The sequence below is a fragment of the Paroedura picta genome, chromosome 11 (assembly GCF_049243985.1).
Source record: "Paroedura picta isolate Pp20150507F chromosome 11, Ppicta_v3.0, whole genome shotgun sequence".
Lineage (NCBI taxonomy): Eukaryota > Metazoa > Chordata > Lepidosauria > Squamata > Gekkonidae > Paroedura > Paroedura picta.
In genome coordinates, this window is record NC_135379.1 from 31863252 (window position 1) to 31889852 (window position 26601).

The 26601-nt window shown below is 44.1% G+C and overlaps 1 protein-coding gene across 6 annotated transcripts in view; it reads left to right on the plus strand.

The window, feature by feature from the left end:
• PLCL2 (phospholipase C like 2) overlaps positions 1-26601 on the plus strand; it is a 121405-nt gene that overhangs the window by 17193 nt on the left and 77611 nt on the right. For 2 of the 6 annotated variants that reach the window (XM_077303021.1, XM_077303018.1), the window contains one exon: positions 10995-11532. The exons of 1 other annotated variant lie outside the window; for it this stretch is intronic. In XM_077303021.1, the coding sequence (XP_077159136.1) occupies positions 11227-11532 (306 nt within the window). In that variant the 5' untranslated portion in view covers positions 10995-11226. Of the gene's footprint in view, positions 1-7642; positions 7817-9803; positions 10140-10994; positions 11533-12572; positions 12644-26601 lie in introns of those variants that run through there. 3 more of the 6 variants (XM_077303019.1, XM_077303020.1, XM_077303024.1) reach the window with 3 other exon arrangements.

Here is a 26601-nt window from a genome sequence, read left to right on the forward strand (position 1 = left end):
CCATTCCCCGGCCTCCATGAATGCCCCGCAGGGGGGGGGGTAGGAAACACATTGAGGGTCACCATCCTGGCTTGGCTGCAGTGGTAGAGTGAGACCTTGCAATGGATGGTCCCTCGTCAGGATCATTCAGCCGGTGCTGTTTGCTCTCCTCTGTCGCCCGCTTCCACTTAGTAAGCTTGCCATCACCCTCCCCATGGATGCCCCTTTGGATTTCAAAATAAGGGCATGTTACCGGAGCAGCTCATGAGACCTCGTTGTGTGCCATGCAGCAGAAATATTCTGCCCACATGGTTTTGGTTTTGGTCTTGGAGTGGCACTGCAGCCCAGTTCTGTTGTGGCCCAGAGCCTGCATTCGCATGGCCATCTCTTCGAACACCTCCCTGTTCCTGTGGGAGATGTTCAGGGCATTTTGGAACTTCTCCTCTGTGAACATTGTGAGGAGGTCTCTGACCTCTGTGTCCCTCTAAGTTGGTCCCCTGCCACAACTGCTGCAAGGATTGCTGAGAGCTGCCCTCCATCTAGTCCTAAACTCACTCCTAAGGCAGAAAATGGCCATTCAAGGATCCGCCAAGTTTTTCTTGCTTCCTGCCTCACTCTGCCCATGGGAAATCTCTACTCCTGATTGGCTCAGGAGCATGGCTGACCATGTAGATTGGCGTTATGGGATCATGCGTCCACTTGAATTCTTTCAGGGAAAACATTCCCGTTGTCCATGGAGCACACAGTCGCCACCATTTCCTTAGCTAGCGTGTAAATGAACATGCGTTCATGAATAGTTTTATTTTTAAAATTTTAGATGGCGTGTAAGCCTCCCTGAAATGGTCAAGATGCATGGTTACAGGGAAGATCCAACATGAGCCTTGCTTCTGTCACATATTGCCATTTGAGGAAAGCTAAGCAATCACACTTTGTCGCAAAAAAGAAGTTTGTTTTTTGTTTTTACATAGACCACTAAAAATGGTTCCTTGAAAATATTCAGTTTAATTTAAATTGTTCATGATTTGGGGGACAATGAAAAATTCAAGACGAACACTAATGGCACATCGCTGTATAATGTGTGCTTTTGTGTATTTCTGACATCACCTACACGCTTGTCCGGCTATTCGTTGCTCCAGACATGTCACCATTTTTAAAAAGAAAGAAATTCCCATCTCTGGGAAAAGGGGAAAAAGTGCAAAGGTGGGACGGAGCAGAGGTGACTATGGCGTGTTTGAGCCACTATACGTTCCTTCTGCTGGTTTCCTGCTGGTTGTCCGCCAGTGGATCATGCTTTTTTAGCTGGTGAATCTACTTTCCACAATTCCTGAAGTAGTGCTATTCATAGCTCCTGGATGCATGCATAGGTACATGTTAAGAAGGAATGGGGACCAGGGCTTTTAGACACACCTTCACAGTTTTCACTCTATTTATGATGTACTAGGTCTGAGGTCTTTTTTTTTTCCTGATGGGAAATATTGTGGCAATTTAAGAGCTGCATGTTGGACAGAAGCTCAACAGAACAGAAATTGAGTCCAATAGCACCTTTAAGACCAACAAAGATTTATTCAAGGTGTGAGCTTTTGTTCTGCTACTTCAGACCAACACGGCCTCCCACTAGAAACTCAGCAGGTAACACATCAATGCATGTCTGGGAGGTGTAACCACACACCATGCACCAGATGCCCCCATTTGCAGCTGCATTTCTTGTGATCTCTCAAGCTCCTGGTCTTCCAAGCTGGTCTTCCAGGTGCTCTGTTAGCGCTAACCCCTTTCCTTTGTCTATGCAAAAATACTTCTTCAAAGAATGAGGGAAAATAAGGTCTATATTTGGGGGGCCCAGCTGAGCAATGAGACTTTAAAGAAGACATATCACTGATCTTGCTCTTGGCCAGGCTCTGTCTATATTTATATGGCAAACTTTTAAGCAAATCCAGTTACTGCTGGGACCTACCTCATGATTTTATGGATGTCTGCCTTTGGAGTACAGCACCATATAGCAAAGATCATTTCTTAAATTTAATCCTATTCATAGCATCTGGGATCACTAGTAATTTATAATTTATTAACTAATATGTGGGGAGAATTAAAATTCTCATCTGAGCTTCCAGCTCTGTTGCCTCGTGACTTTTTTGATGTTCTTAGAGAGAAAATTTCAAACTGCGAAGCACAAAAATATCAATACCCTTCTCTGAAGCACTTTTGTGTAAATCCATGCAAGAACAGCTTTGCTTTTCCCGGCGTTCGGACAAAACATATGTGTTTCAGTTTCAGCTCTGTGACTCAGAGTAGGTTTTCCTCGGGGGGAAAATTAAAGTTTCTGCTCACTAAAGTGAATAGAGTTGAAATTTTTCTATAACCACCATAAATCTATTTGGTTGTACTGCCACTTACACAGATATCCTTTCCTCAATTCACATTTTTCTTCTTCATGGGACATGCTTTGAAAACCTCTCTCTGTCACTCTCACACATGCTTTGTTTTAATCGTTCTCTATTGGTGACTATTAATTATTGATGGTTGCATTGATTCAGCTGGCAGATTAACGGTTGATTTCAGTGGGAACCATTTTTTCATGCTTTAACATAGTTAATGAGCTTTGAACCATGAATGAGATTATATATGGGTTAGACTATAACAGAGATTTGTATGGTAAAGTCAGCAATTTTACAGGTGCAGAACAGCATGATAAATCAGTTGCAGGCATATATATGTTTGTTTATGAAACTGGTACAAAACTGTTTCAGGTGAGATTTATATCCAGCTCCAAGTACAAAGAGTGATCCTTGGACCATACTGTTTTGTTTTTGTTATGAGAGTAAAACTCAATGGACAGTTCAGAAAAAAGGAAACAGAATAGTTTTTTTGGGATTAGACTAAGAGGATTTTCACATTACCATTCTAAACCAGATGTTATTCATTGCTGGCCTGATTTTGAGAAAATAGGAGACATGGGTGAATTTCCTTTTGTTAATGAGCAGTCTAGGAAATATGGCCATTTCAAACAGTGCCACTTCCTCCTTCTCCTGCCCTTGTCCCCCTGTGATCTTCTTTGGAAGGTTTCTTTAACATTCTAGGCTGAGTGCTGGAGTACTAAACCAATATAGCAGGCATCTCAATAGTGCCGCTATAGCACATTTTTTAAAGGTCCGAAAGAACGCGTGTTGAAAAAGGGAAGGGGGAAAGCAGCTTTGTAGGACGTGTTATGGACATTTAAAGAGACTACAACAATTCGGAAGCTCAACAAAGGAGTAGAAAAAGGAAGAAAGCAGTTTATCTCAAAAGTGGCTTAACCATGTTTGCTAACCCGATGCAAATATGTTTGTATGAACAGGTAAATAAGTTCTGCTAGCAGCTGGTTACTAAAACAGGTCTGTCTGAAATGACAGGAAAAAATCCATTACCAACCAGTTACTAAAATGGAATGCAGAGGCCGTTTGAAAATGGCCACAAAAAGAGGGACGTCACACGTCGTTTCTCTCTCATAATTAGAAATCTTGCTTGTGTAAAGCTAGCATTTCAGCGTTTCTCTTCAATATGCCAGACTTTCATAGGCAAATGGGCAAAATTCTTGCATTTTGGTTTACATATTTTTTAAAATGTAGATATATTTAAATGTCAATGAATATGACATACCGTCCAGTCTTCTAAGCTTCTTATGCATCTGATTTATGTAGCAGTTTATTGTTTTGAGTTGCAGTGAAAAGTGAAAAGACAAAAACAAAAATGCTGATGCATACTTTATAGACTACTGTCAAACATTTCCTCAGCAGAATTGTTTCTGGGGGCAAAGCAGTTGGCCGTAGATTATTCTACTTCTATAAATGCTCAATAATGCACTTTCAACCCACATTCAATGCACTTTAGTGATTAGCAAGTGGATTTTGCTTTGTCATGTGGTAATATCCAGTAGAAAATTGCACTGAAAGTGGATTGAAAGTTCATAATTTAGCCTCAAATCTGGTGAGTAGCCGTGTGGGTCTGAAGCAGCAGAACAAAGTTTGAGTGCAGGGGTACCTTTGAGACCAACCAAGTTTTATTCAAGGTAGAAGCTTTGGTGTGCAAGCACATTTCGATACGATAAAACAGTTTCCTCAGCCATTACATAGATCCAGTCTCAGCTATAATTGCAGTTACTTGTGCAACCTGATTCTAACTAGCCCTTCCTGGCAACTATCCCACCCACCTATATGATTGAGGACATTCTGTTTCATTATATCTGAAAAAGTGTGCTTGTACACCAAAGCTTGAATAAACTTGGTCTTAAAGGTGCCACTGCTTTCAAAATTTAATCTTAGATCTGGAACTCATTTCTGTGGCCTTCCATAATACCAGATCTTCATGCAAACATAGCTTTCTCAGGACTATTTATTTGTTTATTTATTATATTTATATACCGCCCTTCCCCGGAGGCTCAGGGCGGTTTACATAAGAACAAAGAACAATACATTCTTCTTGCATTGTTTGCAAGACCAGTGAAGACCACTGAAATCCATTCAAAGCTTGGGAATTACCTGTGGCACTTTGACATGCCCATCGCGGTTCTTCTGACCACCATTCCCTAATGTTGCACCTAACCTATGTTTCAGGAAGACCATTGCCTGGTGAGGCTTGTAGATGGCAGCTGATTTTCCCCTCCCCTTAAAACAGCCACTGTGTGTGTATTTGGTGGGGGTGGCACAGAGGGCACACAGTAGCGATGTTGCTAGCACCAAAAAGTTCAAAAGTAACATTGTTATTTGTGGGAGGTGTCCATCTATCCACCCATTCGGAGCCAGTGTGATATCATGGTTGGACTAGGAAGATCCAGGTATTAATTCCCATTCTGCCATGGAAACCTGTTGGGTGACCTTGGGCCAGTCTCACCTTCTCAGCATAGCCAGCCTCACAGGGCTCTTGTGAGGATAAAATGGAGGAGAGAACAATGTAAGGTCCTTTGGTTGCCCATTGGGGGGAAAGGGAGGGCATACAAAGTGAACAAATTTAAATCTATCATTCTGGCAAATAAGTTTATAAAACAGGATACCCTCCTCATTTTGTTCTGGGTTTATCTCTAGGGCACTTCTGACTTCCATTTCAGTGACGCCTTTTGGTCAGTACAATACAGCATATATTAATATTTAAAAAGAGCTGTAGCTAAGGTGGTTTGAGTTCTTAAGGAGACAGAAACACATTACAACGTATGTCAGGAGATGCTGTTATAACATTGCCAACAACACCTTTGCCATGGCTTTGTTTAATTACTGCTGTTCTTTCCTCAGTTTATTCAGTGACCCAGAGACGTGTCAGTGGCGAGAGAGGCTTTGTTTCTTCTTGGAGAGATGCTCAAATGAAATCTCATTACCGGCTTGTTACACTGTGCATTTTAAGTGGCAAAATGGCTGAAATCATTACTCATTTTCACTGAGGCTGCCTTACAAATTATTCCAATAACGTGGTGTGCTTGTGGCTTGCAAATCCTGTACTTTCTCTTGATGTTAATGCGGGAGGGTTTTATTCTGTTAAGAGTTTGTACAACTGAAAATGTATTAATGTAATTTCATATCGAATAACAGACTGTCATTCCATGTAACTGGCCAAGCAATACGGGAAATCAGCCACAAATGTATGACATCCTGTAGGTTTATACTCCTGGATTAGGCATGGGTTTGTCTGCTTTCTTGACTATTACGCTGAACTACTGCAGGACAGTTGCTTCCAATAATTTAACTGCTCAGTAATACTTCTGAGTACTGAAGTACACAATGTGCCCCTCCCCTTCCCCCCCTTTTTACAGATGTTAAGCTTTGTCCTCCACAAAGACTGCAATGTGAGGTGCTTTACCTAAAAAATTATCTACCTTGAGAAAAACACATCTTAGAGCTTTTCAATAAACCAAGAGAAACTTTTCCTTAAAAGGAAGAAAGCTCAAATAATGTGGTCCTTTTGTTCTGGTTTCATGCATTTGCAAGAGGAAGCAAAGGCCTTCCCAAAGAGGATTATGAATGTTGTTCTTCCCTTCTTACAGGCCTCTGCTGTACTGTTCCCTCTTTATGAAAGATGTCTGGTCTCTGGAATAGTTGGTGGGAAGGGTTCTACTTTGACAGGAATTTTGACCTTGGTACTTTCTTCCTTTTTGTTACATGTGTCCGCCTGCATTAAGGCCAATCTTCTCTATGCCCCCTCCCCTTCTCCATTTCAGTCCTCTGAGTCTAATCCCTGTGTAACCTTCATGCCCTCCTTTGCATTTTTATCCTTCAAGGATCTTTTGCTGGATACAGCCTCCATTTATCTTAGTCTGCATGTACACACCTTAAGTGTTCTCTCTTCTCCTCCACCTGGTCTCAAAGGCTGTGACCTCAGGGCTGATTCATATGTGACATTTGTGAGGTAAAAATGCTTTCCCTGGAGACTTTACACAAGCTCAGTGTTTCATTTTTGCCCACGTAAACAAGAACAAAAGTAACTTTTCTTACTGGCACTGCTTTGGTCAAGGATTTTGAAGCCGCTGGTGGGAAGTACCACTTTGGCCCTTTCTTCCCACTACTTCCTAGTGGCAGGATGAGCTTACTTTCGCCTCTGCACACAAAGCAGTTACATGAGCTCAGAATGCACACCAGAGATCTCACACAGATAAAATGCTGGTGTTATAACCTCGTACAGAGCTACAATAATTCTGGGGAGATTTACAGAGGGTTTTTTTTTTTGCATCATATTTAAAGCAGGCCTTAGATACACTTATTTGGAAATAAACCCAGTGGGATTGAGGCATGACATATGCACATGCTAGAGTAAGATGGTAATGGGAGGGGCAGAGTGCAGAGTGGAGTGGATTACTTTTGGTGAAGGATTATATTTTTCAGTGTTCTGCTACATTAATAACTCCCTTGTAAATGGATAATGAACACAGCATGTGAATGTGAGGAACATTTCCCCCTTGATGTGCAAATGTTTATATTTGCATCAAGTACTATACGGGCAAACCTAAAATATATGACTACCCTCCCCCCCACCTGCTGTCTGAAGTGTAAATTGAAATGCTCTCCTGCTGGTTTTTGGGTATTTCTAATGTCTGACTTGTGTGATACTTTCTTAGGTAGAAATGGTTTGATGTGGCCAGTATAAATAGCAGAAGGGCACTGTACCATGTATGTCCCATTAGACTAGTGAAGTAATGGTAAGTCCTATTCTACTAATGGTGGAGCATATTTCTGGTGCAAAGAACCTTGCTCCAGCAGAAGAGGCACCTGACACTAGAGGAAGGCTCCACTGTTAGTAAAATGAAATCCACCTCAATGTTGTTTCACTTCCATTCTCTGGCTGAGTGAGTGCACAGCCCGTTCATTCTGCTCTCCACATATCGTCCTGACATCCTGTAATCTGGTTTGAACATATTTTACTCCACTAAAATAATTAGCAAGTTTCTATCTAATCAAAAGAAGGGGACGACAGAGAATGAGATGGCTAGATGGAGTCACTGAAGCAGTAGGTGCAAACTTAAATGGACTCCGGGGAATAGTAGAGGACAGGAAGACCTGGGGGATCATTGTCCATGGGGTCACGATGGGTCAGACACGACTTCGCACCTAACAACAACAACATCTAATCCAAGGACTGTTTTTCTCTCTGCATTCTTTGTCTTTTTAATCTAATAGCTATTTCTTTATATTTCTGATTCTCTTCTCAGATCCCTTTCCTCTTTATGCTTTGTGGACACTTCTGTTACCACACAGAGGGATAGAGGCTTGGATATGATGAAACAGCACATTTGACATCTGCAGTAAATTTATGCAGGATGCTTCAGCTTCACGCTTATTCTCTGGAAACCGGCATGACACACCCGGATGATGACCACTTGCAGGTCCAGCTTGGGCTGCACAGTTTGCTTCCTCTTTTGAATGACAACAGGGAGGGGGGCATATAACAGAATTTTCTTAAGGGTATACCCTTGTCAAATCTGGAGTGGGCATTTTTGATCCTTGTGCTTTTTCTTGCAAAATTTGTCCTTAGCAGTCTTTTCTCTTGTGAAGTTGATATCACGCTTGTGTTATAGATTTATAGATCTTAATAGATTTCTGTATCCATGTTTATTACTGCTATGACCAGATAACCTTTCACTGTCATCTCCTTTGAGACATTCTTGTTTCTTTTTTGTTCATGAACTTTTATTCTACTTGTTCCTCTTCCTTCACCACCTTTTGAGTTGTTATTAGTTTACTTTTCCCTATTGGTAAGCTAAGAGTTCCTTTTGTTTTGAACACTTCCTCAAAAAAAAACCTCCCTTTTCTGGAACTCCATGACACTCTGAACTCTGGCCATGCACTAACTCCTTAGCAGTCCTCATCTCTTTATCAGGCCCTCTTAACCTTTTTATTCCTTTCATTTATACACCACTTTCCTCCTCCATAGGGACCAAAGTGGCTTGCAACATTCTCCTTCTGCATTTGATCCTTACAGTAACCCTGTGAGGTGAATTAGGCTGGGTGTATGTGGCTGGCCCAAGCTCTCTCAGCAAGGTTTGGTAGCAGAGTGGGGATTCGAATCTGGATCTGCCACGTCCTAGTCTGACTTCCTAACCACTTTATCAGGGGTTGTCAAACTGCGGCCCTCCAGATGTCCATGGACTCCAATTCCCATGAGCCCCTGCCAGCGAACGCTGGCAGGGGCTCATGGGAATTGTAGTCCATGGACATCTGGAGGGCCGCAGTTTGACTACCCCTGCACTTTATCATGCTGGCTCTGTAATCCCCCCTCCCCCCCATTCCATTTACTCATGTTAATTTATTCCAGGTTAGTTACACATTTGAGAATACAGAGGATCAAGGTTGTGAAGAGAATGTTTCTTTTGTCTCTAGCTCTTTTGATGCTTGTTTGTGCGATATTGTGACTGCACAGCTAGGGGGCAATACTTATTCCAAATCAATTAACCCCCAGGGAAAGGGTGAAATCTTGTGTGAGGTTTCTGCAGCATAGCATATCTGGTGATGATGGCCTCTGAATTTTTAAAGATGATGTTTGCTGTGTGTGGTTGGCTTATTAAGAAGCATGTGTAAAAATGCCAGATTTGTCTTTCTACCACAAAGGGCTGTCATCCCCCCCCCCCCGCCCGCCCCGCAGTTCTTCCTTTCTGTTTGGAAGCATTATGCACATGCCCTTCAGCATCCGGCACACACATCCAGTTCAATTTAATTTACACTTTGGAAACCATTAATGGACAGGAAGAGGATTGATTGTCCAGGAATGTGACTCTAACTGAATCCAGATGGTCCCTTGGGTGAACCAATGAGAGCCCCGAGGGCATTTTCACCAGCGAAGCTGAGAATGCTCTTCAGTCTGAACTGTATTACTTGTGAGCGTTATTGAGGAGACAACAGTTTTAAAAGTACACTCTATTCAGTGTAGGGCTCATGTTCCCGTTAGAGGTGGAAAATTTAGAACCACAACAGTCATCTATAGACGTGCCCCATGGGGATAGTTGAGGCAGTTCATACTTAAGAGAACTAAGGCAAAAAGTACATTTTAAAAACTGGACTCAGCAAGGGTTAATGCAAAGAAAAAGGAGGAGAATATACTAGAGAAAGATACAGGTGGGGAAAGGACAGAATGGTCGGGAAACGCGAGTAAGGGGGAGGTTCTCATTCTGACTTTCCTCAAAAAATAGCTCTGGTCCAGTTGTACTGGATGCGTGTGTGTGTGTGGGGGGGGGGGAGAAAGGGTGAGTGTGCGTGTGGAAGCCCCATAGGTAACCTTTGCCGGGCAGATCCGCCGCTCCTCCCTTCACGCCCCACATGCAGTGCGCTCGGTCTGCCGGAGGGGGTGCTGGGTGGCGGGCTGCCCAACGTGAGCGATGTCTGTCCGGCTGATTGACAGCGGGGCTGGCCTGGGCAGCGGTGCAAAGCGGACCCATTTGTCCGGAGGCGGGAGGGGGACTTCGCCGGGGCTGCCCCCCTCCCCCGTTGCTTTCCACTTTCGTCAGCCAACGGCGAGGCGCAGCGCCGCCGCCGCCGCCACATGAAGCCGCCTCTCTCTCTCTCCCCCTCTCTGCGCGTATCCGGCTTTCGGCAGAGGCGGCGACCATAGCGGGGAAGCGGGAAGGGAGGGCGGGGAAGCTTCGCCTGTGACTGCGGCCGAGGGAGGGGAGGGAGCCGGCGGCGACACGATGCTTGTGGCACCTTGTTGCGGAGGTGTGTACCCTGCGGGGCCCGAGGGGAGGGCGGGGAGGGCGCGGCGGGCCCAAAGGGTTCAGGGGCTTGGGGAGGGCGGCGGGTGGGACTCGGGGAAGGACGGCGCCTGCAAAACCCGCGAAGGGGAGGGAGGCGCAGCGGGCAAAGGCTGGCACATGGGCACCCATGCTCCGGGCAGGGCAGGGCAGGGGCCGGCGTCGAGCAAAGGGCATGCTCGGTTCCTGTCGGCAAGCCTCGCGGCGTGTCCCTTCTCTCCCCATCCGCGCACAGCCAGGGGAAGGGGGCGGGCATAGGTGAGCCGCTCCTGCAGTGCAAGGAAGGAAGGAAGGAAGGGGGGGGGCAGCACGGACCGGGGCGAGGGGAGCGGCCGAGGCGGCGGCGCTGCTGCTGCTGCCGAGCAGGAGCGGCGCGCTCGGGCCTCCCCCCCCCCCCGCGAAAAGGACCCCATTGTTCCCGTTGCGAGCCTTTCCCCCGCCCGCCTCCCAGCCCGGTGCAGAGACTGCAAAACATCACCATCAAAATCCCGCCCGGGCGAGGCGGATAACGGAGCGGCGACGGCGGTTGCCTCCGGGGCGGGTCGGTGTCCCCGCGGCCGTTCGCGGCGGGGTCTGTCGGGGGGGGGGCGCGCGCTCCCCCGGCCCCTCCCCCTCGGCGCTCGGGCTTTGTTGCCGCGCTCGGGGCGGGCGGACCGCTCCCCTGGCCGCCCCACGGCGTGTGCGCCCCCTCGGCCGCTCCCTCGCAAGACCCCGGCGGGCGGCGTCCCCTTCGCGTGTGGCGCGTAGTAGTTGGCCGCCTCCCCCGCAGGAGACGGGCTCGGTTCACGTGCTCTCCCTCCTCTCCCCCCTCCCCCCCCAGGTGCTGGAGAGGCACGGCCGAGGCTCGCCGGAGCGGGACTGAAGGCGTCGCCTGGGCGCTTGGCTCCCTTGGCCGTCTGACCGGCGGGGCACGGCGAGGCGCTCGCGGAGGGAGGCTTTTGCAAGCGGCTCGTGTGGCCGGCCGCTGCGAAGGGGGGAAGCGGAAGAAGACGAAGAAACGCAACCAGCGCCGCGCTGCCGCTGAGGACGAGGCGAGGCGAAGGAGGGGACCGATGGCCGACTTTGGGAGCCGCGGAGGCAGCGGCGTTGGCAGCGGCGGGATCCTCGCCTCCTCGAGTCCCGCGCGCGGCAAGGTGGCCTTCAAAGCCGGCGATGGCGAAGGGGGCGGCGGCGGCGGCCTGACCACCCATCTGGACGGCGCGGCCAACAGGGTTTCCAATGGGGACTGCGCTCTCGTGGGACCCAGAGAGGACATCGTGTCAGCCCAGCCGGGCAGCCCTGGCCTGCAGGAGAGGGGCCATTCCAACCTGCAACCAGAAGGCAAAGCCGGCATCCCCAGGAAAACCAGCATCATCAAGGTAAGGAGAGGGGCCTCCCCGCATTCTCTGGGATTTCTCCGGTGCCTGGTGCAAAATGAAAGGTGGGGGGTGAAAGCCTGGAAGGCTTGCTGTGTCCCAGAGTGTGGGAAGGGGGCATGGACCGTTTGGGGAGGTTTTCCTCAGAGACCCCTCTTCTGCCTATTGCACAAGCCCTGTGGGGATTGTGCAAGTGGTGTTCAAGGCAGAGGGGAGGGGGGAGTGCCTCTAAGATGTAGAGCCCATTTTCCCTGCAGAGCTTCCATGGTTTTCTGCTGGTAATGGGGGGATGCTGAGTGCACCTGGTGCTGTGCCATCTTGTACCCTGCTGACAGGCACGCAGCAAGTGAGCCGAAAACAGGGGATAAATGAGTGAGGGAGAAATACAACCGCCTTCGTAAAAGTGACAGCTCATCTGTCAGGGGACTCTTTGTGATGGCTTTACCTGCAGCTTCAATCTTTCTTAATTATTATCTCCACACTGATGGTTGGAGAAAGTTCAACTCTGCTGGTAGATGTCTCCTAGGTAAACAATAAATCCAGAGTCCAGTAGCACCTTTAAGACCAACAAAGATTTATTCAAGGCATGAGGTTTCGAGTGCAAGCACTCTTGGTCAGACTGCATATCTTAACCCTTGTTCAAATGCAGAGGACAGGTCGATCTGTAACAAAAATGCAATTATCTCTTACAGCTATGTAACACAGCTTTCATTTTTTTAAAAAAAACCCTGAATTGTACATAGTCTGCACGGGCAATTATCAGTAAAGATGATCATCACAGATCACAGAAATGTATATAAAATAGTAGCATTGCTCCTAGTGTGGAGTCACTTACACATAGCCAATGTTGCCCTCTTGCCAAGATCAGAGTACCTATTTTCAGTTGCATCTTGTGAGTGAAATGTTGCTAGAAAGATTAGTCTGTCAGCAGCAGATTTTGGAATTCTGCAATAAATGGCGGGACCTTGCTTAGAGAATCAAGGGGAATGCAAGGACAGTCATGCACCCGCCTTTCCCATTAGGGAGAGTTAAGCCACTCATGGCAGGGTGCATTTGAAGGTGGCGGTGGTGGGGAGTCTGCGGTAGAGTCAAAGTTCTGTTGCCTCTCATGCAGGTATTGTTTAATATTCCCAGAGTCTCTCAGATACCTTTGCACTCTAAAGATAATTTCTGACCTCTTTAACTATATTCTCCAGCAATCCAGAGAAGGGTATTGTAATTTCTGGTCTTTTATTGGAGTCCTAAGTGAGACTTCAGAATGCTGTTCTGTTTATATAGCAGTTTATAGTTCAAAAGAGTGTAGGTAAATTGCATTGTTCCAAACTTTTTTGCTTGTTAAAGCTAAGGGAGGGTTCTAGAATGTAGCAGTGTAACGGTAAACTGTCTCCCACTGGTAATGTCACACATAATGATTGCTAGTACAATTTATTGTTAACTACATGTGGATTTATTTCCTGGCAACCTTAAGACATCACTGTTTAGCGACTGCTGTATGTTATATACATTGACTATCTCATAATTGTTTCTCATTGTTCCAGTCACCGACTGTACCATAGGATTGCACCTGTAAGCGCTTAAAATGGACTGAGGTTTAGAATTTATTGAGCATCCTAACCACTCAGGGGCACCTCATTGCCCTCAGAAATATGGAAATGCTGTAAGGTGCCCAGTTTTATGCCTTTGGGGCTGTGCAGATACATGTAAGGTTAAAGGAATGTATCCTCTGCACATGTAGCAGAAACAAATATGCAAGTTTAGAATGTTCACAGTGAAATGCCATTCTGAGGTATATATTTACTTTAAAGCCATGCATGATTCTTTTCAAAGGACATAGCTATTAATACAACAGCTTGGCAAAACACTCTGAGTGAGTGATATTAATACAGCTGTATCCAAACAAGAAATGTATGCTCCTGTTGAGGCTAGTCTTTTGTTTCATGGTACTGTGGTATGCTTGTCAATTGCATCTGGGGTGCCTTAGTTATATACTGATATTGGGATATTATACAAATGAGTGTATATTAATGTAGTTAATATTAGCACTAATTTCATTATGTTTCAGCAGTGCTCACCATAATAACAGTGAAACTGGCATTCTGCTTCTCTTCTCCAACATACTTTATTATATTTTTAATGAGCCGTGTCTGCCTTATCTGTCTAGAAGCTGGGGTTGGTTTGTCTAAAGGTAAAGGTAAAGGTATCCTCTGTGCAAGCACTGGGTCATGTCTGACCCTTGGGGTGATGCCCTCTAGCGTTTTCATGGCAGACCCAATACGGGGTGGTTTGCCAATGCCTTCCCCAGTCATTACCATTTACCCCCCAGCAAGCTGGATACTCATTTTACCGACCTCGGAAGGATGGAAGGCTGAGTCAACCTTGAGCCGGCTGCTGGGTTCGAACTCCCAGCCTCATGGTCAGAGCTTCAGATAGCATGCCACTGCCTTACCACTCTGTGCCACAAGAGACTCTTTTGGTTTGTCTACTATTATATTATGTACCCTTGTCTCCTTTCCCCACCTCTCCCTTCACTGTCTTTTCATTGTCCAGGCTAATATCCTGCTCAAACAAGCCCTTCTGGTTTGGTAACAGGCCAGAGGATTTGACAGTTGAGTCCTGGATTTATGGTTTGGGTCCTAGTTTTATCCTATGGCTATTGTGGGGCCTGCATCTTGCATCAGTGTTAAGGATGGTGGCTCTTGGGGGGGTGTAACTCTGTCTCCAGTTCTTGGGAAGTGCTATTCAGTGTTATGTTCAGGATTTATGGTATTTACAATACCATCTACTCTAAAACAGAGTTATATTCCTCTAAATCTATTGGAGTCAATGACCTTAGAGGGGTATAATTCTGCCTAGAATTGCATGGTTAGATTTGCTTCTGGACAGAATTCAAAAGGTGCTTGCCATCACCTTTAAAGCCTTAAAAGGTCTGAGACCTAGATCTTCTGAATGGGCTTTAAGACAGAGATTCCTCTAATCTGGCTGTGTGCCTTTGGAACTCTTCACTTATAGAAATTTGCCTGGCATCTAGCGTAGGTTTGAGGTTATAAATGTTTTATTGGTATGTTGGCTTTATTTGTTGATCTGTTTAGTTCCCATCTCCCTCCTCCCTTTTAACTAAATGGCATTTTAGGACTTTTATTGTTGAAATATAGGGGCTTTTAATGTAGAAGTAATTATTATTTTTCTTAACAGTTTTTGAATGGCAAATCTGAAGCTGCCTCTGGAGCCTGTTTTGGTCACAAATTTGCAGCCTAGACACTTCTTCTGTAATGATAACATCAAGACGTGTTCTTGTTTTCCAAGGGGGCTGGCCTGCAGAGTTACTTTTTCCATGTTGGGTGCCACTTCCACAAAGCTACTCTCTGTGCCCTATCTGTATCTCCCCTGTGACTTCTAGTCTTGATAGAGAGTTTCCATGCCAGCACTGGATGATGAAATGGAAAGTGGGAGAGAGCTCTGTGTATCTGCTCCCCTCCCACTTTGGGATGATGTTTTGGCTGCATAGTTTTGAGCTGTGTCCTTGCTTTTGCAGATAATGTCGTTGCTTGGGCTGGAATGTTGCTCTTGCAGCCCTTTGGAATCAGCTCTACCTGTTCCTTTGCCTAGGAAGCATTATGTACATGGAGCTTAGAGTCATCCATTTTATTCCATTTCATTTTTAATTGCCTTTTAATGTTTTAACTGGTCGGGTTCCTCAGTTGTGTACATGTCCCCCCCACTTTTATTCTTTTTCATGTTTTATTATCTTACTGGTATCAAAGCCCATTTAAAAAATGGGCTTTGAAAGGGACGGCAGGCAGGAGGGCGTGAGAGAGTGGCTGTGGCTCCCTTTGGCTCACAAAGCAGGCTAAAGGGAGTGGAAAGCTCCCCCCCCCCGGCAGTAGTGCTGCCGCGGGAGGCTCCCTTTGGCCCGGCAAGCAGTCTCGCCGCAGCGAGTGCGCTTCCTGGGCTAAAGGGAGTGGGAAGCTCCCCCCTGGTGGTGACAGGGCTTTGCGGCCCGCAGGGAGGCTCCAAACTCCCCCCTCATCTCCCTCCCAGCAGGAGCATACCTGCGGGCCACAAAGCCCTGTCGCTGCCTCTCTCCTCGTGGGTGACAATGGAGGCCGCAGCCACAAGGCTTCTAGCAGGCAAGGAGGAAGGGTGGGAGCTGGAGGGGGAGGGCCAATCAGGGTGGACCTGGACTGACAGGGCCCCGGACTGTCTCCTCCCAGGAGGCTGTTTCCCAAATATAAGGGAACGAAATAGTGTTAAGGATAACTGGATAGTTACCCTGGACAGTTATGTTAATCAGAGTTCATTTTTCTTTCTCAGTCAATTACTGACGTAATCTTTTTCTGTCCCTTGCCCTGGAATCTTAAGCAGAGTTACTCCTTTCTAAGTCCTTTGGGGCCAAGAGACTTAGAAGGAACTCTGTTTAGGATTGCATTGCTCAGGATTGTGCTGTAAGTCCCCTCTTGTTTGTTTTCTCCTTTTCCACTTCTGGATGGATTTGGCAGATGGAATATCTCACTTGAATATACTGCTGGGCAAGGCACGGAACATTTATAGACGTGAAGTCCTCTGGGTTCCAAACACTATCTGTAAATCTCCTGTATGTTTTAAGAGCAACAGCATTTTTTACCCTTGCTTCTTCCTTTTGCTTGTCGGAAAAGCACCTCTTCCTAATTCTTCTGGAGAAAATGCTGCAAAAGGCAATGGCAGTTCATTTGGCTGTTCTACAATAAACGAAACCAGTAGGTTTCCACTTGGTCTTATGCTTGGGGCCTGCACACTTCTGTTCTGAATATGTTAAAAAAAAAAAAACAGTGACTCGTGACGATGCATTGCATAATGCATGTATTAATCTTGTATGCAGTTTGACTTTGTGGCCCTTTTCTTCTTTAGCCCAGGCACTACAGTAGGGAATCATAATCAAATGGACTTTTTAACTGTGCTCACCATCTGCAAGTGAATCATCTTAAAGAAAGATATTCAGATAATCCCGGAAGAACATTACTAAAGATAGTTGAAGTAGTAGCTAATACTATAGATTCAAATGGGTAGCCATGTTGGTCTGAAGTAGCACAATAAAATCAGAGTCCAGGAGCTCCTTTAAGTCCAACAAAGATTTATTCAGGGCGTGAGCTTTCGAGTGCAAGCAGTTCTTTGTCAGATGAAGAGTGCTTGCACTCGAAAGCTCACGCCCTGAATAAATCTTTGTTGGACTTAAAGGTGCTACTGGACTCTGATTTTATTGTACTATAGAATAATTTCAGCTACTCCACAGCAGATTCTGCTAAATCACAGACTGATTTTATAGCTGTAAGTTAACATGTACTCACATAGCTTTTTGTTACTTGTATCTGTAGAGTGCTAGGACAGATACAGCCTCTCTCAAAAGAGAAGGTGGTGTTTTGTCTTCCGTTTTTATCTTGAAAAACAACACTGTGGTGAAGTTCCTATGTGGTTAAAATTGTTGAATGGAATGCTTTCTTGGAGATACGGTTGCGTAAGTAGAGGCTGGGGAGGAGAACTTCGGGGGGGGGGGCAGCTGGCAGCAACATCACCTCTACTCTTGGTCACAAAAGCATAGATTTTGTGGAACAGTCTCAGCAACTATGTAATATACAAGAAAAGGGAAAGTCCTTCCCTTGCAGTGTTTCAAGCTGCATTTATTTGCAACCCTGTGCTGCAACCACATTAGGAGACAGATTACTCTAAATTGTTTCCATTTGTTTTAAGATTAATTGTTTAGTCTGCACAAAAAACAAAAGTATAATTCAGTAACAAAGGACAAGAATGCCCTGAGTTGGTTACCAGTGTGTTTAGACTGGATTTGGTCCTCTGCTAGGTCTTGCTGTTATTGGAGCCTTTTGTTTACACAACAGCTACCTAAAATCAGGAAGCTGAATAACCTCCTTCTACGTGCACACTTTGGGAAGCACAGAAGTAAAGCAAAGAAGCTTTTATTTCAGCTGTAGTCTCCCTCCGTTTCTGGAACAATATAAAGATTATCTTGTTCCAGAAACGTGAGGGAGGCTAAGGCTGACATAAAATGCTTATTCGCTTTACTTCGGTGCTTTCCAAACTTAGAAGAAGGTTATGCTGAGGCTGACATACTAAAGTCACTTTCCTAGCAGTAAGCTCTATTGAACAACATGAGACTAAATTCAAAGTGTATCTGCTTAGGACTATTCCCATGCAAGATTTCCTCCTCCGTTTCTTAGCTTTTGAACATCAGTTCATTAAATGAGCCAATTCTTCTGTGGTATATATGCTCCTAGTATTCCATGTAATGTGTTGAACATGTTGCTTAACAAGAATGCGAGGTAAAGTAATGTGTGAGTTTAGGAAAAATTAATTGGAATTTCCAGTCTGCTCATATCTTCAATAAATGAAACCAGCACATGTCTCTACTTTGTGTCTCACTTGTTGATATTGTTATACAGAGTTTTCCTTATTGATCAGTGCGGGAATCTTTGAGACTTGTTTTTTGTTTCGGTCTAAATTTAGGCCTAATTTATAATAAGAATAATTATTAAATGTCCAATGATTTTGGAAAGATGCACCCTCTGAGTCCAGGAACCTTCAAAGTGTTTTATGGACTACTGCACAAATAGAAAGGCTGAGCGCACTTATTTGTGTGTTAGTGCTGGGTTGGGCGTCACAGAAGCAAAATTTCACAACAAGCTTTTCTCAGAGGAGACAGGGTGATTCTGTTGTTTTATGAAATGGGATATTTTTTGCTCAATACACCTCATTAACGTTCTTCTTGAAGTGGCTGCCCTACTGTGATAAAAGCAGGCAAGGCTTTGCTCGGGATATAAGAAAACATGGACTGCTGAATTCATTCGGGACTTGTTTCTGAGCAAACATACCCTGCTGATGGAGTACTGCACACTTTCCGATTTATTGGGTTTCTTAAATGAAAACTTAATATTTTTCTTTTTCCTGACAACCTTTTTATATCTTTGTGCTTTATAATCTTTCCCTTTCCTTCTCCCCCCCTTTTCCTTCATCTCTAACATGAGATGTTTTTGTATCTGGCTCTGCAAAGGCAGAATGATTCCAGGGTGGCTGTGTCTTCTGACAGTACTGTGCAATGAGGCCCATTCTATGGTCTTCCACTAAAGTCTGGGGCAGGGGCTGGAATTTACTTTTGCTTCCAGGTTTGTCATGATATTGTACCATTACCGGGTGACAGGCCAGGCTATAGAATAGGTAGATATGCTGTCATGCTGGAAAATGGCAGACATTATTTGTAAGAGTCTGAAAGCTTGATTTGAAATTGCTTAGTAGTGTGTTACAGAGCCTTTTCATAGTGCTTCTGACACAAAAATCATGCTGATTAGTACACTTAGCTTTCAGCTATGGTTGGGTAAATTCATTTGCATATGAGCAAAATGGAGTGGAAAAATATTTCTGAAGGCTGCGTTTTGCAGTATTAATAGCAGGAATGTTTTTGCCTCCACTTCAGGCAATGTATGTTTTACAGCTTGTATCATGAAAATAGTGTTTTGCGCTCACAGTGAACTATGACCGTCAGTTTGTTTTCGGACTGTGGCTTGATATTCTTCACTGGCCTCAATATTAGAATAGCTAATCACAGTTTGTGCAAATATTTGTTGCCTAGTGTTTCTGAACATTTAACATGTTTGCCTGAATGGATGCTGCAGTTGTAATATCCCAGTAAATATTCCCTCTGCATATAAGGATGTTTATTTCCCTTTAATGACATAGTGACTACTTCAAAATATGAGTAGAATTTAAGAATAAGGCTCCCTAACACAATTCTGGTTACAGCCACTACACCAGTGGTCCCCAACCCCCGGTCCGGGGATCATTTGGTACCGGGCCGCGGCTCATCCTCATCCTCCTCCCCAGCTGCTGCCTCAGGGGCTGCCCTGCCACTCTGCGGCCGACTCACCTTGCTCTCCGGTGGCTGCCATGGCTGGGGCTCCCCCTTGGCATGGCACTGCGCAGCTGCTGCTGGCAGTGCCTCCTAGCGGGCGGCAGGAAGTCAGGGGCGCTGGGGCTCAGGCAGCAGCAACGTCCCTTGGCAAAAAACTACCCCCCCCGGGCCTCAGTAAAATTGTCAAGCGTTGACTGGTCCCCGGTGATAAAAAGGTTGGGGACCACTGCACTACACTACATTGTCTCTTCTCTATAATATCTGATTTAATGTTAGTTTTAAAAAGCAGCTCAGTGTTTTATAGCTGTAGGAGACCAGTTCAAAATGTGAAAATATTAGGAGCCTGGCAAGTAAGGAGGTCTACTCAGGATCTTACTAAGGTCAGTTCACTGAGGATTCCTCCTAGGAATGTGTTCTTGGTATTGCAGTGCTAAGAATTCTTTCTCAGAAACAACTCTTCTGATTAGTCCTGAGGCATGGATCTCTGAGAGTTTTACTAGAGCCAGCTTGGTGTAGTGGTTAAGAGCGGTGGCTTCTAAACTGGCAAGCCGGGTTTGATTCCTCGCTCCTTCACACGCTGGGTGACCTTGGCTGATAGAGCTGTTTTCACAGAGCAGCAACATCAGGGTTCTCCCAGCCCCACCTACCTCACAGGGTATCTTGTGGGGAGACGAAAGGGAAGGTGATTGTAAGTCACTTTGAGACTCCTTCTGGTAAAAATAAGCAGCATATAAAACCAACACTTTTTTTTTGTCATCTACTTCTTCGCCATGCCAAGCCTTTGAGTTCAGGTTTGAAACAGAGCTTGAAAAAGCTATGCTGTCCTAGTTACACAAGAACATTTTGTAGCAAATTTGTGCGTATCAGGTGTATTCTCCATATATCCAAAACATGTCCTATCCCTCTTTTTCCTGGATCAACCCTTCCCCTTAGTTTTACTTAAGAAGCAAGGGAATTTTCTTAAGGTGTGGGGTACTGCTTTTCCACTTTTGTTTCTCAGGAAGGCAGAAATACAGCCCTCCACAGCATATAAGTTATTCCTTCTTTGGCACTTCAGGCTACTGTCCACCATGGGTATGTAATTCCAGGGTCTTTATGTCTTTATCAGCTGAGTCAGCATTAAATGGACACAATTGCTTTCCAAGTGAATGGCTCCATGCTTGTGTTCCTTCACAGCACATGATATTCCTCTGTTGGACGCCATCATGCATATCAAAACCAGGATTAAACTAAGTTCTTTAAAGAGAAGCTTGTTTCCATGTTCTGTGAATATATTAATAGTTACTTTAATTGTATTTAGAAAATGTTCGTGCCACATCTCCAGGGAAATGCCCAAAGTGGGATCCTGCTCCAAATAAAATATAATAAAAACTTGAAAGGGGAAGAGTTGTTAATTAAAACCATAAGAGCTTAGTTTGTAAAGAGAAGGGGCTAGAAGTCAACCTTTATCTACCTGAAAATCATTGTCTTGACCCATAGTTTTATATTAGCATTCTTACACAGAGATGCACTATTTCCCAGATGTGCCATCACTAGCAAAAGCAGGGATTTTTTTTTTTTTTTTTACAATTTCCCTAAAATTCTCAGGGGGCAATCATAACCAGGTTTTCTCAGAATGTTACTGAATTTTGTTGTGTCAGGTTTGTTGCCAAGGAAGTGCTCTTAGGATGGCACTTTCATTTTTTTTTTAGTTTACAGTGTTAAAAGCTTTAAATTAATCATTGTTGCAGAGAAAAATCCCAATACAGAACAGTAGCTCACTATAGAGTGACTGTGAATAGAACAGACTGGCCATTGTAGGAATGCAGTTTCTTCTACCTGTCTGCTGTTAGTCCTCTTTATGAGGGGAAAAAAATAAGGAAAGAAACTATCACAAGTCAGATTATGTTGATCCATCTTGGTTAGTATTGTCTACTTGATTGTCAGCCTATCTCCAAGGATTTAGCCAAAGATCTTTCCCAGTGTTTGATAACTGCAGATCTTTTAATTGAAGAAGCTAGGGATTATACCTGGGACCATTTGTCTGCAAAGTGTGGAGGCATGGACTTTCCCTGGAGCTGGACTGAGAAGTGCTTTTTTCATTGTGAATAATTCTCTAATCTAAGGTATTGTGTTAGGCTTTGCTTGCTTCTGAAGTGCATGGTGCCATTAATTCCTCCTCTATGTTGCGTGATGCAATGTAGTCTGTGCTGACTGGGGATTAATCTGAATACGTAATAAGAATTTGGACCAGCATTTTCAGGGCTGGTGTGATCAGTGAAGCAATAACATAGTCATCCCTTCTGAGAGTGTGGAAGACTGAATTGATTCACTTATCAATTATCTTTTGGAAGAGAAAGTAGGTGAGAAAGTGAAGAAAGGTTAATGGGTATTACCTTAGATCAGTCTTTTTCAACTTTTTTACCATTGAGAAATCCCTGAAATATTCTTCAGGCTTTGAGAAACCCCAGATGTGGCATGATCGGGCAGAATATGTCAGGAAGCATAGCTGTGTACATATCCACCTGGGTCCCCTCCCCTTCCTGCCCTCTCCAGTCCCATCGTAGGCTATTTTAAGAGGGTGGGTGGCTTGACCTGGCCTTATATGGTCATATCACCCAATAAATGTTTTTGACAAATTTAAAAATACACAAAAATTAATTAACTCCCACCTATTTGGGATACCTTTCCAGGTCCATCAAGAAACCTGGCTTAGATGTTAGCCTCCTTCCCCTATTAACCCTCTGGTCAAAATCATAGTGAGTTTCAAGCTCATGTGCCTGGCTCCTTTAATCACAGGGAGACTTATTTGCTGACCTTTCTAAACTGCGTGAAACACATGTTGGAGAATCACAAAGAATCATAGTAGCCATAGAAATACTTCAGGAATGTATTTCCATTCAGATGATATCTTCACCTTGAGGATGCCGTAGGCTCTTGGAGGTTGAACAGGCCAGTTTTCCCCATCTTACTCTAAGCCCAAGGTTGCCACATCCCCTGAAGCCACCGGCAGGGGATGTGGGTTAGATATGCCAGATCCAAGTTTGGAAACTCCTGGAGGTTTGGGGATTGAGCCTGGGGAAGACAGGGACTGCAGTGGGGTACAGTTCCAGAGAGTTTACACCCCAGAGAGTTTACACCCCAGAGCATCCCTTTTCTTGTCACTGATCTCTGTAGCCTGGAAATGATCTGTGATCCCAGGGTATCCCCAGGTCCCTCCAGGAGGTTGGCATTCCTATCTAAGCGACGAGTCCCTGATATTTTATTTAATTAGAACTGGCTGCCTCCTCCCAATACAACATGCACAAGATGTTACAGTGTTTTGTTCTGTCCTAGGAACAGAATGTGGACTAGGACAAGCACTAGAAATTAAGCAATCAAGGAAGCAGTGAAGAGAAAAATCCTGTGAAATAAAAGCTTACAGAAAACCCCTAGTGTGCATGTAACTTCACAATCTTTTTCTGGGTTTTTGAAGGGGTGAACAAATACTAGTGAGCTACCAGTGAGCTACTGGTGGCTCAACGAGCTAGCTGTTGGAGACTCCTGCTGTAATCATTTATTTCCATTTCCTCTCTACTGACCTCAACATACTAGTACATAAACATGTTCTATCTTGATTTTTTTTTTGAGGGAGTACCTTTTTTTACTAACTAATATTGTTTTGCATAGCCCACACTGGAAGCCCAGATCACAAAGGTAGTGTGGCTGGCATTCTACCATCTCCTGAACAAGCAGAGGGGTTCTTATTCCAAGGCCCTGTTGAAGGAAGTAAACAAAAACATAGAGTGGTCGGAGAAGAATTTGCTATAAAGGGAACCTAAATGTACAGGCAGATTGGTTGAGTTGCAAGATAATTCAGGAAGGAGAATGGTAATCAGAAGCAGTTTGTTTATCTCCGTAAATCCTCCTAAAAAGGTAAAGGTATCCCCTGTGCAAGCACCGAGTCATGTCTGACCCTCGGGGTGACACCCTCTAGCGTTTTCATGGCAGACTCAATATGGGGTGGTTTGCCAGTGCCTTCCCCAGTCATTACCGTTTACCCCCCAGCAAGCTGGGTACTCATTTTACCGACCTCGGAAGGATGGAAGGCTGAGTCAACCTTGAGCCGGCTGCTGGGATTGAACTCCCAGCCTCATGGGCAAAGCTTTCAGATGGCTGCCTTACCACTCTGCACCACAAGAGGCTCATATTTATTTAAATAAATAAATAATAAATAAATAGCGCAGTATGGTTGGCCCTAATAAATGGCATTACATTGCTTGTTTTGCATAATTGTCTGCTGTCTCTGGATCTGACAGTGATAAAATAATATTTCTTGTGGCTGACGTTTTCCCTCCTGTCACTTTAATGGTTGCTAATTTCAGTTCCTCATCCATTATGATTAGAAAAAGGTTTGTTTCTAGTATGGCTGAGGAATGCTAGATTTTAGTTGATGTATAATTCTTTTATTTCACTTCTCATTTTGTTCTGCATTTGCAATTTCCTTATTGTTTATACTGTGACCTGTGTGTGTGTGTATACATGTTATCGTTGTTAGGTGCAAAGTTGTGTCTGACCCATTGCGACCCCATGGACAATGATCCTCCAGGCCTTCCTGTCCTCTACCATTCCCCGGAGTCCATTTAAGTTTGTACCGACTGCTTCAGTGACTCCATCCAGCCACCTCTATCCAGTTCTTATGTTATTATGTAAACCGCCCTGGCGTTATTTATTATATAAATATAATAAATAAATATACATACATACATACATTACTGTTTTAAGGCTTTGTTTGCATGATTGTTATGGCTTCAGCTTCAGCAATAAATTCAATTCAGTACTGCATAGCTGGGTATGCAGAGACCCATTCATGTCCTGGAATTGGTATTTGAAGGAAGAAACAATCTGAGAGTTATGAGGAACTGCGTTGGTGGCAGTTGCCCAAATTTTGGACAATTCTGGTTTCTTCCGGGTTTCAGCACAAAAAGAAATCTATCTCAAATCAAGCAATCACTCTCCCACTAATTTGGAATAAATTGCGTACTCTTTTAGTTACTGGGCCTCCATACTTACAAGCATGAATGAATGTGACTGTGTATCCCTAAGATTTTCAGGATTAGGGATACACTATATTAAAAATCTTCCCTGCATTTAATGTTGTGGCAGATTATTACTGCATTGCGTCCACATTCAATTTAACCAAATGGCTCACTGGAAGTAATCAAAGCTATTCCCTTCTGTTTCTAATATAAAAAGTACTTGACCTTTGTATTCAGTCTTACAAATATGCTTACTTGGAAGTAGGTCCCATGATTAAAATTCAACTTACTTTTCAAGTAATTACTTTAGCCTGTAAGATGTTTATTTTTGTGTATATTGCCTCATAGCAGACAAATTTTATTTGCGTGTTCAGTAATGGCTTTTTATAAACTCCTCTAAGATCAAATTAGTATCCAGATTAAATATGAAAAAGTACAGAATGGTATCCCACTGGGGATTTTCCCCATTGCTGACTCTGGCATTGATATTTGTATAGTACCATACATGTAGCGGCTTACAAAGTAGCAAGCACATGGTAGATCCCTGCCGGATCAGGCTTGTACACACAGAGTTCCGTCTCTGCAGCTGGCTGTGGAAGCCCCATGGCTAAATGTAATTTGGATGTTATGCTATGGTATTATACAGATATATGTGGAGTCACAATACTGACATTTATCAGAATCTGCTTCTCAGACATTGCTGTTCAAGTTTATCCCTATGAAAGTTCATTGCAATCTAGACTGACTAGACTTTGGGCTTGATTTGTCCTGGAGCTCCATACAGGGTATGTAGGGAGGTGTTCAGTACAACAGAGATTGAAGTTCCCTTCAGAAGATTAGGTTTGGTCAGTTTTAAACAGCACACTACAGCAATTCAGAAGTATAGTGAAGGGATAAACGAAGAAAGCGGTTTCCCTCAAAAGCTGCTAAACCATGCTTTGCTAACCAGACGCAAATGGATTTGAATGAACAGGTAAACAGAAGCTGGTTATTCAAATAGGTTTGTCTTAATTGTCAGAAAAAATCCATTATCAACCAGTTACTAAAACAGAATCAAAAGACAGTTTGAAATTGGCCAATGTGATTGGGAGGGTGATGTCAGTTGAGTTGGATGTGAAAACAACTTAGGCCATTGTTGTATATGTGTAAATTCAAAGTCTCTTCAGGGCAGCCTGATTGTGGAATAACCCACAGGCAATCTCTGGACCCATGACTTCTGTGAAATTTCAATATGAAAATATTAGAATTTAAACAAAGATTAAACCATGTGCAAGAATGCTTAAAATAGCTATGCCCTTCATTAGAATAGCATTATAGATGTACTTGAAGTGGTCTGCACCGAGTGGATTGGTACGTTCACTTCATGCACCAAAGTTTTACATATACATATATGTAAAATAAAATGTAAAAAAGTTTAGGTTCAGTTATTTACTGGTAATGCATCCGGTACTACCATAGTGACAAAAAGTAGTTTGTAAAACCCTAGATCAGGGGTAGCATTTGCTTGCAGGGGCTCATGGGAATTGTAGTCCATGGACATCTGGAGGGCCACAGTTTTACTACCCCTGCCCTAGATCTTTAACTGTGGAGAAGTTTGAGTGTAATAGTCATGTTAGTTCTGAGGTAATAGTTTGTGGCCACCATTTCCCTTTCAGGAAATGATAGTATAGAAAGAGGTTAGCACAGAAAGAGGTTATGTCGCCACTTTCCTAGAGAAAATGTGCTTTGTTACATGTAAGAACTGTCCAGTAGTAAACAGGTTTATTTCTGGAGTCGAATATTGTGGCATATGGAGAATATCAACTGGATTTCTAGCATATTATGTTCACATGAAAAAATGAAATCCATAATTCTCAGAAAATTGTATTGTTTGTTTCTGAGTGTAGGGGTCTTCATAACTTGTCCAGTATTAACTCCTCTTCATAACTGGAATGTTAAAGAAGTATCTAAGCATTTAGGGCAGTGGTTCTCAACCTTCCTAATGCCGCAATCCTTTAATACAGTTCCTCATGTTGTGGTGACCCCCAACCATAAAATTATGCAAGTGTTCTTTCACAGAAATGAAACCAAAACTGACCAATGGCATGAAGATCCATTGTTCATGATTGTATATAAATTGTATATAAGTTGGTGGCTGCCTTCAGGAGGAGTGGCAACAGTGGCAGCGCTCCCCCCCCTACTGGC